At 37.8% G+C, this 12,632-nt stretch overlaps 1 protein-coding gene across 1 annotated transcript; it reads left to right on the forward strand.

Moving 5' to 3' along the window:
* The first annotated feature begins 660 nt into the window (after positions 1-660).
* Positions 661-1,806, forward strand: LOC132552505 (zinc finger BED domain-containing protein 4-like). The gene has a single exon (XM_060216691.1). The coding sequence runs from the start codon at positions 661-663 to the stop codon at positions 1,804-1,806; it is 1,146 nt and encodes a 381-aa protein (XP_060072674.1).
* Positions 1,807-12,632: the final 10,826 nt, after the last annotated feature.

Below are 12,632 nucleotides of genomic sequence, written 5' to 3' on the forward strand. Positions count from 1 at the left end.
TAATCAATTACAGGTCTTGAATTTCCTGTAATTCTGATTACTTTCCGATTACGTAAGCATGATTACATTTAAATTACGAGTGAATGTCTAAAATAGCTTTAAATGTATTGAATTTTTTCCCTTTATTTATTATTTGTGTGTTTTGTTGTATTTTAATTCAGGTTTTAAATTACTTGCGGACCAATTAACATTACCATGATTATGAAGTTATATCTTCGTAGGCAAACTACAACAAAAAGATTTTAAAAGCCAATGTAGAACAAAAGATATATTGATTTTTAAAGGCCACTGGATCATTTATATTATTTAATAATTGTTTACCTGTACTGACCTTTAAATTGACTGTACCTGTGCCTGTGCCTAGGGCTATGGTCACCAGTTGATAATTTTGAGATAATCAGTTTTTATAACCACAGTGGACATGGGTTTTGCAGCCCAGAAAAGGAATATATTTCCACAACACTGAACACAGGTCAGGTGCTATACATATGTAAGTTTAAAGTGAGAACTTTTAAGAACACTGAACAGGTCAGTTGGTATATGTTACTTTCAAGTGAGAACTTATCAAAACTCTTGAAGGTTTTCATTTCATTTCTTGCCATCATGTGTTTTGACATTGGTAAAACAATATCTTGTATTGTCACTGATAATGCTGCCAATATGACAAAGGCTTTTGACTTTCCACTACCTGGATTTGTTGATGAACAAGGCATGCACAGCACCACATCTGATAGTGAGGATGAAATGGATTCTACGGAAGATAGCCAACCAGAGACTGAGTTAGATTCAGATGTTGATTTTGGAATTAGTGTTACTAAGCACCATCGTTGTTTTGCCCATACATTACAACTTGTGGTAAAGGATGGGTTTAAAGAAATCAGTTCTAGTCTGAACAGTGTGCTAGCAAAAGTTGCCTCTGTGGTCAATTTTGCAAGATCTTTAATTGCCACAGAAATCCTTGAAGGCGAGAAAAGGTTACAGTGTGCTAACGTAACAAGATGGAATTCACAGTTACGTATGATAAAATCTGTGCTTGATATTTCAGAGAAGTTGAATAAGCTTGATACTACCAAAATATCCTCTTACGAGCGTAAACTTTTACGTGAACTGTGTTTAATTTTAAATCCTTTTGAGGAAGCAACTGTCATGGTGCAAAGTAATAATTCTGCACGTTTGGCTGTACCACTTACCATTGGTCTGAGACATGCTATGGACAACATTTCTGTCACATACAACAACAAAATGACACAAGCTCTGAAACGTTCTTTACAAAAAAGAATGTCTGTTTATGAAGATGATGATTTATTCACAACAGCTGCTATCCTGGATCCAAGGTTTAATCTTAAATGGTGTGAACCAGAGAAAGTGGGCATATTGACTGAAAAGCTAAGAACTGAGGCGTCACGAACAATCAAATTGAAATGTTCAACTGAAACAGAGTCCTCAGACAATGATGATTATAAAACTGAATCCCAAGATGAAAGCCTCTTCAGTTATATGTCTCGGCCAAGAAAGAGACATACTTCAGCACCAGATAGTTTAAGTGTGGAGATAAACTCTTATTTAGCAGAGGAAAATGTACCAAACTCAGTTAGTCCATTAGACTACTGGAAAGACAAGGAGACATGTTTTCCAACTCTTGCAAAAATGGCCTTATACTTTCTTGCCATACCTTCATCATCCGCTCCTGTTGAGCGACTATTTAGCGTCGCAGGAAAGACATTCCGCCCAGAGAGGTGTCGTCTAAAGGACGACACTTTTGAAAAACTTATGAATATTAAGTGCAATACTGATATAAATACTTAACCTGCTTCCTTAGTCATGTTATATTAGTGAACAGTTTGATTTTGTTGTTGTGATGAACTTAACTTTCCCTATCAGAATATGTACATCATTAATGTGTATGACCAGAAAAATGCAGCATGTGTATGTAATATATATCTAAAACTTAAATTTGAAACTTCAGTTTAAGTAAACAGTTATTCCACACATTCTGCTTTGTTTTTTAGATTTCCATTTCGCTTTTAACCTATCATAAAATGAAGTAATCAAAAGTAATCATGATTACATACTAAAAGTAATTGTAATTTAATCATTACATTTGAAAAATATGAGTAATTTAATTGTAATTGTAATCATAAATATTGAAAGTAATTGTAATGTAATCAATTACTTTACAATGTAATTGACCACATGTCTGCTGTTAACAGTGGGTGCTGTACTAGGACTTAAAATCGTCAAATTGTATTTAATTGCAATACAAATCATGACACCATATGTATTGCCAGAAACATTGTATCACGATACAACACAATATGGTAAAATATGTTAATTACAATACAATATCGTAAAATATCTTAATTTCATAAATTCATGAATGAGTAGGATAAGCATCTACAATGTCAGACAGTTGATGTCAAATGTATCACAGTTTTCTTCTTTTTTCTTTTGAAATTTTATTGAAACTTGTTCTATCTTTTCAGGTAAGATGCCAAAGTATAGTTTACACATGCATACAGCACAAAAACTTCATCTCATGCCATAATAACGCATAGCCTAGGTCTCAAAACAATCATTGTTTCGTGTATCATGCTAAAAATACTAGGAAGGGTAATTTTTAAAAAAAAAAAAAATTTTTACATTGAAATGAAGGTGGAATCAATTCGAAAACAATATATATATATATATTTAATTTAAGCAAGTTGGACAAAAAATTATTTGGGTCTGGACAAGTTGACAGGTGGGTCAGGGAAACCCGAATCAAACAATTTTTTTGGCCATTGGACAATGCATATTAATGGAGGAAAGTGTTATAACTGCAACTTGCTGACTACCACTGTTGTGATAGAATCATTGTAAATGAACAATTTTAATAAAATATCCAACATTCCACAACATTATCAATTATCATTAGTCAAATTCAACTACAGATGGACAACAATTCACAAGCGCACAACAGATATGGACTATTTTGTCTAACTGTGTTACAGTGTCACCTGATTTGCATACCAACAAGTCAATTGGAATTGTAGCACTTAAAATAGTGTATTTTTGTCTAACATTACCAATGACCCTTTCTACATGAATTCTGACATTTGCAAGTTTTCCAGTGTTTTCTACTGCAAGAGGAGAAAGCTGGTCTTTGCCTTTTGTAAATGCAGGTATACACAATTCTGCACACATGCTGCCTAAAGTATCGGAGATATCAAACCCCTCGTCTGCAAGAACAAGGTCTCCTGGCAGAATATTCGACAAAAATCCACTTTGCTCTGTAACATTTCGATCACTGGTTCTGCCACCCCAACCTCTGGAAATAAATGAGACAGATCCCTGCGGTGTAATACCCAAAAGAAATTTGGCAGTATTGTGGTGCTTATAACTTGACCATGATGAAGCTCTAGCAAGAAGGTTTGATGGTCGTTCAATAAACACTTCAAAACAATCTATAATGACTGCGACACGTGTTTCCTAAACTGCAAAGGCATAGTTTTTTTTAACTCGTCACGATCAGACCAACGCACAACACCATGTAATCTATTGTACATAATATCAATGACTTCAGAAAAATATCTAGTGACAGAACTTTGTGAAACACTGAATTCGTAGGACAATAACTGGATAGGCAAGTTTAAACGAAGTCTCATGAGACACAACATCAATAACTGGAATTTATCTAATGTTGGTTTTGTTGGTAAATATGGTTCTAGGTATGTAAACAATCCATTCAGTAAAAGAAATGTTGGCAAGCCTGTAAAATATTTAACTTTCTCATCATTTTCACGAAACTCTTCGATACTAAATTTTGATGAAACCAATGCCTTTTCTCTCTTTAATTCAACATTTTCAATTCGCAAAGACTGGAGTTCAACCATTGCATCGCATAACTGCATGTCTAAGTTTGTTTGTGTTGACACACCAGATTCTGGTTCATCATATGTGTCGCAACGCATAAAATATATTTCACAAAGAGATTTGGAAAGTTCTAGTAATGATGATGCAGCATCCACCTTTTTATTTCTATTTATTTTCCTCCGATACCTGTTGTTGGCAGCAGGTGATTTGATATCAACTTTTAGTCTGCTAACACTTGTCATATTTATGGAGGGCACCCTATCTGGACTGTCTTTCTGATAAGTTTCTGCTATTTTTCCTGAAAGTAGAAAATCATAATGATAAGTAATAATTTTAAACTATTTACAAATATATTAAGCTAACTGAAAAAAAAATTAAAAAGTGGAAATAACAGAAAGAAATTCATCCACCGGAATTGTTGAAAAAAATACAAAATTACATGTGTGCATGAACTTAAAAAAAATGTACACAATTTGAAAAAACTAGAAATGTTCAAAAATATATATATATGTAGCAGGTTAATATATATGACTGTTTGTTATTGTTTTATATTGTATATATTTATATTTTGCCATATTTATGTTCGTAATAAGGATGGTGTATGAAAATAAATAGAATATGATGGTGCATGCCACCTTAATGTAAGTCTGTTATGCATGTTGTGTAAAGGTCAAGTAGTGACCTTTTGCACCATTATGTTTTAATTATTCATGTAATGACATGTGACTTGACATTAGACATCTGATTGGACAGTATCAAATAACATCTCTGGTTTTCTTCGGACTTTCTTGTCTTGTTTTCTTGGCACTTCACACCTTTCCCTCCTTGGGTGTAGAACCTGTTTTTCCGCGGGAGAAGATTGGTTTTCCATGTAGATGCGTCGTCGTTTAGCCCGTCCCGTCCCTGTTTGAGATTTTTCGACTTTAAACTCCCACCTAATCCCGTGGGGTGAGTGTCAGAATGGATTTTGTGTCTTGTATACATTCTATCTTGAGTGAATGAAATTGAAGTATGTTAATTCTATAAAATTAACATGTAAACGTATTCTTTTATATTTCTGTAAAAGAATTGTATATACTGTTTTGTTAAAATATATTGTAAATTCTAAAATACAATTTACAATAATATAACTATGCATAAATGTGTAATTGTGTGAAATCGAATACGTGTGTATCAATAACCGTGACGGGATTATCGCCCTTGCGTAAGAATGAACGTTGAGAGTGTGCTCATGTATTGTATTTTTATGTTTCAGAGTTTATATCCATCTTTAACATAATAAAACCAAGAACCCTAAACAGTGTTTGTCTTAGATATAGACATGCACCTGTTACATCCGGCGCCCACGTAGGGACCCGGGATTAGTACTTAGCCATGCCCCATCGGCATCGCTGTGACCCCTGGAAACTCGAGGACAAGTTCTTTCCTGGAGGGGGAGTATGTAACCCTGGTAAAATACTAGCCGCAATATACCACTCGGCTAGAGAGAACTTCTCTTTAGCTGGATTGGTTGAGCGTCAGACTAGTAAGCCAGGGGTCCCGGGTTCGATTACTAGCGGAGGCATTAAAATGAATCAAATAATCCCGCGGTTCTATCAGAAAAGGCGGGATTAATTTGTCTTACCGGCACGCAGGATCAAGTAACACGTGCAGTAGCTATAGGCTGTAGTTGGGCACACGCGGTGGTAGAGTCCTATAGGAGGACATTCTCTAGCCGTGCGCTGAGCAGTGCGGATATAGTTTTTTTTTCTTTTTTTTTAATGGGAATCGTAGCTTTGACATGTAGTAGCGGGCATTCCAGCGTTTGAATAATGTATTTTACAAATGCATGGTATAGTTTGAGTAGGAGTAACGCAGTGCTCCAGATAACTTTTTGACATGTGTGGTTTTCACTCCTACCTTTATAAATTGAGGGGTTTTTTCACCCCTGCCTTCATCAAGTGTATGGGTTTTTCCATATTAGGGTAACACTGAATTTGTAAACATTTTTGACAGCGCCATATTTGCTATGCGACTGGTTTATAATCACGATCAAGAAAGCGCTTGTTACGAGTTTTGTTTACTCGATAAGTGTCTGTTTGACTTAGATTATTGAGTTTTCTAACTACGTAATATTGGAGCCGGACATTGACGCAGAGTCCGGATTTCGCACGGGTTAATGACGCAAATCTTATTTTTTTCCTAGCGTGAAATTAGAAATATTGTGCGTGAAAACGCATTCACGCAGGCTATCTGGAGCACTGAGTAACGCCTTTCCGTCGATATATTATGTAGCTTGTATCAATATTAACGCAGGTCCAGCGTTACGTCTAGGCCATCCTGCAGTGGGATATAATTGTTTCCCGCCAAATCGGACACAGATTTCCGGCGATTATCGCCGGTTTTTTCTGGGCGGCAAGTTGTGTCGTGGACGGTGAGAGATTAAAGGAAAAGAGAATATTTCACATGTACATTATCGGGCTGCATCAGATTTTTTATACTGCTGAACATTGTTTCGTTGAACATTAAACGCCGACTGCACTCTAGGCACACGGGCTGGTACGGCAAATTGTATATTTGCGTTTGCGTTGTTTTTTACTTGAGACATAGAGGAGAGAAGACTAATGACCTCTCTTACATTGGCGCCCCTGTAGGGACCAACGAGGACGACGAGAACTACAACGTACGACGAGGACAGTGTTATTCTGGCGTAGTTCCAAAGTTCGCCGCCAGGAGGACCCATGTGGCTTCTGGAAAAAAAAAACCAAACTGCAAGGCTTGACGTCTGTATGGTAAATGTGACATTCTGGTTTCCTGTCTATATGCTACAAACTATCGGTTGCGGTAAGCGGCAAGATGACTGTCCGAATTGCTGAATTGTGCTATTTGTTTAAACGTTCCCATTTATGTGCTTGCAATGCCGCTTGACATATATGATCCAATTGTTGATCACGTGTAACCGGCGACCTTGATCCCATGGCTACTCCCGGCAAAAACACCTATTTTTCGAAGTGAAGATTTCTTCGACAGACTGACATTCGATTTATTCATTTAATTTTGTGATAAATAAAATATTGTGTTTGTGTGTTGAGTGCGAATGCCATCAGGAAATTATTTCAAAAAAAAATTTATACTGTGATTTTTCTGCTGGAAATATTTCGTGGAGAAAGTGAGAAACGCCACTTCGTGAGTACACTCATCTCCAAAACAGCCCATTTTCATTTATAGATATTCAATACTAATAGTATATTTTTTTTAAAAAGCTGAAAGGAATAAGTAGGAATAAAATTAATTTACCTTAAAAGTAATAGTTTATTAATTTAATTATTTTACTTGTTGTTATTCTAAAGTTGTTAGACTTGTAGTTTTGTAGGATAGTTTATAATTATTATTTTTTTTCCCTCAAGCCTCTCTCTGGTATGTTTCTTAGCCTTTCATCTTTACCTAAGTCACTTATACCCTGCCTGTACTATACTAGCTGACATTGACTTGTGTGTTCGCTTTGAATACTTTGTTCTATTTTCAGGGTAGATTTCACAATTATTAAAAAAAAAATTTTGAATTGTTCAGATTGTTAACATTGTTTTTACTTTTGATTTTGTTTATTGTTTATTTAGCTGTTTCCTCATATTTGTGTACCTGATCTGTTTATTGGACTTCCATTTCACCCCGAATCTTTATTTTGATTAAGAATTTGGATTTGAACTTTGACAAATTTTAATTTTGATTTAAATTTTGAATTTGGTTTTGAACTTCTGAGTTTGATTTGAACTTTAGATTTCTTATTTAACTTTGAAAGAAGCCCAGGACTTTTCTTTTTTTTAGATTTGGAGTTTGTTGTTTGCTCATTTATCAGTATTTTGAGATTCAAGTGAAGTAGTTACAATTGTTTTCAATTTCATGATCCTTTTTGGATTTCTATGCATGTTTACTTGAGTTAGTTTTATTGTTTTCCTAAATATCTTAAATGTTAATTGGACTGTTGGAAATACTCTGGATCTTACTGGTGGTAAGTATTAATTTAAATAACATGGCACTCTCCGAAGATGACATCACTCGTCTACAGGCATATTTTAAAGGTTTGGACATTAAGCCTAACCTTGAATCTAAGGATGCCTTCACTAGTTGGTTAGCTGATGCTGGACATAAGGGGGCCAAACCTAAGACACTACAGACCCCTCCCGCTGCAGTAGGAAGCGCCCAAGCTGATGGACATCAGCCTATTTACACTAAACATTGGCCCCGTATCTCGGTGTTCTATGGAGGAGGTACCGACAAGAAGGAACAAGTCACCTATGAGCAGTGGAATTATGAGATCCAGTGTCTATTGAAAGATCCGACATACACTTATGAAAGTAAAGCTCAAACCATACGCCAGTCTCTGAAAGCCGATGCTGCTGGAATTGCCAGAAGACTTGGCCATGAAGCTGATTTAGATGCCCTATTAGCAAAGTTAAAAAGTGTTTACGGTGTGGTAGAATCAAAAGAGTCACTATTAGAGAAGTTTTATGGAGCCTCCCAGAGAGAAGATGAAGATGTTTCAGCTTGGAGCTGTAGGATTGAAGAATTATTATCAAAAGCAGTAAAGAAGGGTGAGATCCAGCTTGGAGACACCACAGAGATGCTCCGATCAAAATTCTACGAAGGTTTAAAGTAGTCATTGAGAGAGATTTCTGGCCATAAATTTGATCGGATCCATAGCTATGACCAATTGTTGGTGGAAATAAGACAACTTGAGCATGACCACAACACCAGTAAACTAGGTAAGAAACCTCAAGGAACAGCCAAGATGGCTAGTGTTACTGAAGGTAACACATGATAATGCTAACCTACATGCCATGATACAACAGTTAGATCAGAAGATTACCCAGTTGGCTAGTAAGCAACAATATCAAGGAAAGTTTCAAGGAATGAAGCCCTACAACAAGCATTATAAACAAGATTCCCAGACTCAGAAGCCGCAGCAATCAGACTATAGACAGAAGTCAGACAGCCAATCACCAGATGTTATATGCTGGAGATGTGAACAGCATGGTCATCTGAGAAGAGGCTGTCGAGTTATACTTTACCATTCTAAGAAGTCGTTAAACGAGAAGAAGCCTTCAGCGTAGGGTCACCTGTTGGCTTGAAACGCTCAAGACCCAATATTTGGTTGGAGAGTCCAGTGAAGTAACCATTTCTGTGGAAGGTGTTGATGTTAGAGCATTATTAGATACTGACTCTACCGTATCGACAGTCAGCGAAACTTTCTACAAATCTTATTTACACCACTTAGAGCTCCAGCCATTAGCAAAAGTACTAGATATAGAATGTGCAGGAGGAACCTCCCTACCATACTCTGGAATTCTAGAAGTTGACATTGGTAGATTACCAGATACGAAGCCTGGAACTCGTCAGCCATATCTAATGCTAGTAGTGCCAGACAGCAGATACAATAGCCATGTGCCTGTACTTTTAGGAACTAATGTTCTGTTACCCTCCATGATGTCATGCAAATCTGAAAGGAATTATGCCGCCCACAAGATGGAGTTTCTCGCCCATAAGTGGGCTATTACGGATAAATTCTCGGATTATTTATACTGATGTGGATATTTTATCCAGAATTCCAGAGGACTCGGAAGATCGGGAGCAATATGAAATTTCATCGGATTCCATTAAGACGATTTGTGCCAGTATCCAGTCTAATGCCCATGCCGAGGTGATTGCGAACATCTCTATTGATGAAGTGTCAGACTTGGATAGCATGCAGCAGATGACATCCAGAGACTGGAGAAAAGTTCAGGGTCAGGATCCAACGCTACAGCCCATCATCAGAGCTATTAAGGATGGTCGGAAGTTAGGACGTCACCACCTCAGTCCTGAGCAGCTCATGTACTTGAAGACGATCCACCATAGAAGATGGTGTGCTGTATAGACAAACCATGCAAGACGGACAGCAGTTTCGCCAACTCGTCCTTCCATCCTCTTTCATTCGCTGTGTATTGAAGTTTTTACACACTGACGTGGGACATCCTGGAAGAGATCGCACATTATCATTGGTGCAAGAACGATTCTTCTGGCCTGGGTACGGTCATGTCGACGCTGCATTCGACGGAAGACGCCAACCAATCAAAGAGCGCCTCTCATTAACATCAAAATGTCACGACCATTGGAATTGATCTGTGTGGATTTCCTCACATTGGAAATGTCAAAAGGCGGATTTCAACATGTGTTGGTCCTAACAGATCACTTTACCAGCTATGCACAGGCTTTTCCCACGAAGAATATGACAGCCAGAACAACCGCAGAAGTGTTGTTCCACAACTTTTTTGTCAACTACGGATTCCCTGTCCGCATTCACTCCGATCAAGGTGCCAATTTTGAAGGAAAGCTCATACGGGAGTTGTGTCAGCTTGCAGGCATTGAGAAATCGAGGACTACCCCGTACCATCCCATGGGGAACGGGATGTGCAAGAGATTCAATAGGACCTTGCTCGGAATGCTCGGAACATTGCAGCCCGACCAGAAATCAGATTGGAAACGTCACATAGCGCCACTTGTCCATGCATACAACTGTACCAAGCACGAGAACACGGGTCGTTTTCCCCGTTCTTCCTCATGTTTGGCAGACAGCCCCGTCTACCGGTTGATTTGGCCTTTGGTATCAACAAGGAAAAGAAGAGTCAGAGTTATTCCAAGTATGTTTCTGACCTTAGGGAAAAGCTTAAGTCTTCTATGAGCTTGCTACCAAAGACTCCAAGTTGGCGGGAGAGAGGAGGAAGAATGTGTATGACAAAAGGACAAGAGGATCTACAATCCAGGAAGGGGACCGTGTTCTGGTCCAGAAGTTGGTACATGATGGTAAACACAAGTTAGCGGATAAGTGGGAGGATGAAATTTATGTTGTCATTAGCCAACCCAATACAAACATACCGGTATTTGATGTCCAACCTGAAACAGCAGAAGGACGTATAAGGAGACTTAACAGGAATCTGCTACTCCCGATAGGAGAATTACTCTGGGAAACGGTGAACAAAGGGGAGTCTAGCAGCCCAAGGAGTAACCAAAGGAAGGAAAGGGAAAGAGTGATTAAGGATCACACCAAGAATGTAGGTGATGAGGATACTGAAACAGATGAGGATGATATTTTGGACCAAATCGTGGTCCTTAGTCCATCAGATGGAGGATCAGGCACCCCAGCCCGTGCCAGCGTTGATGCTTCAACTGATCAGGACGATGTAGTGCCCCATGAACCAGGTGACGACTCGGAGATTGAGGACACTGGAGGTTCGAGCGATAGTGGTGACAGCCGCAATTCCTCAGGGGAGGAAAATATCGCTCAACCTCAGACTGACCTGGAGCCACCCTCAGCTGTTGTGGAGGGGGGAAATACGGCTTCGCCCAATGCCGTGGAAACCAGGCAGACAGCGCCCATACCGGTTCCAAGGCGGTCTGTGAGGGTAAAGAAACCACCCAAGTGGCACAAAGACTTTGTTAAGTCTCAACAAATTGTTTGCTCTCCTCCAAACTGGAAGGACAGGGCGAAATATTTGCAGCAACTGGCTGCTGAAGGAGCATTTCAAAGAATGCCAGAACGGGTAATAGATACTTTGATGAACATCATCTGTAATGGTTAAGACGTAGTTGTAAAACTTGTTTTTAATTTTAGGGTTCTTGTTATTAGTATACTCCTGTATTGAAATGATGAGGACATCATTTTCCCAACACGGAGGAGTATGTAGCAGGTTAATATTTTATGACTGTTTGTTATTGGTTTATATTGTATATATTTGTATTTTGCCATATTTATGTTCGTAATAAGTTGTGTGGATGGTGTATGAAAATAAATAGAATATGATGGTGCATGCCACCTTAATGTAAGTCTGTTATGCAAGTTGTGTAAAGGTCAAGTAGTGACCTTTTGCACTATTATGTTTTAATTATTCATGTAATGACATGTGACATGACATTAGACATCTGATTGGACAGTATCAAATAACATCTCTGGTTTTCTTCGGACTTTCTTGTCTTGTTTTCTTGGCACTTCACACCTTTCCCTCCTTGGGTGTAGAACCTGTTTTTCCGCGGGAGAAGATTGGTTTTCCATGTAGATGCGTCGTCGTTTAGCCCGTCCCGTCCCTGTTTGAGATTTTCGACTTTAAACTCCCATCTAATCCCGTGGGGTGAGTGTCAGAATCAATTTTGTGTCTTGTATACATTCTATCTTGAGTGAATGAAATTGAAGTATGTTAATTCTATAAAATTAACATGTAAACGTATTCTTTTATATTTCTGTAAAAGAATTGTATATACTGTTTTGTTAAAATATATTGTAAATTCTAAAATACAATTTACAATAATATAACTATGTATAAATGTGTAATTGTGTAAAATCGAATACGTGTGTATCAATAACCGTGACGGGATTATCGCCCTTGCGTAAGAATGAACGTTGAGAGTGTGCTCATGTATTGTATTTTTATGTTTCAGAGTTTATATCCATCTTTAACATAATAAAACCAAGAACCCTAAACAGTGTTTGTCTTAGAACTAGATATGCACCTGTTACATATATATATATATATATATATGTTTGCATGAATTTTTAAAAATGTCTATTAATTTGAAAAAAAAAACTAAAAAACCCATAAAAACCTCACTGACGTCTCTCTAGGTCTACCAGGTAACAACTTCAAGCCACTGTTACAGTGCTATGACACCATGCTACAACGGCACATGGCCGACACCCGCGAACGATACCCGAAATCACTAAGTCAAAATATCACTTAATTAATACCTAAAATGGAAAAATATACCCGGAA

Source organism: Ylistrum balloti, unplaced genomic scaffold (assembly GCF_031769215.1).
Source record: "Ylistrum balloti isolate Yb309-2 unplaced genomic scaffold, AGI_CSIRO_Ybal_v1 Utg369632, whole genome shotgun sequence".
In the NCBI taxonomy this organism is placed as follows: Eukaryota; Metazoa; Mollusca; class Bivalvia; order Pectinida; family Pectinidae; genus Ylistrum; species Ylistrum balloti.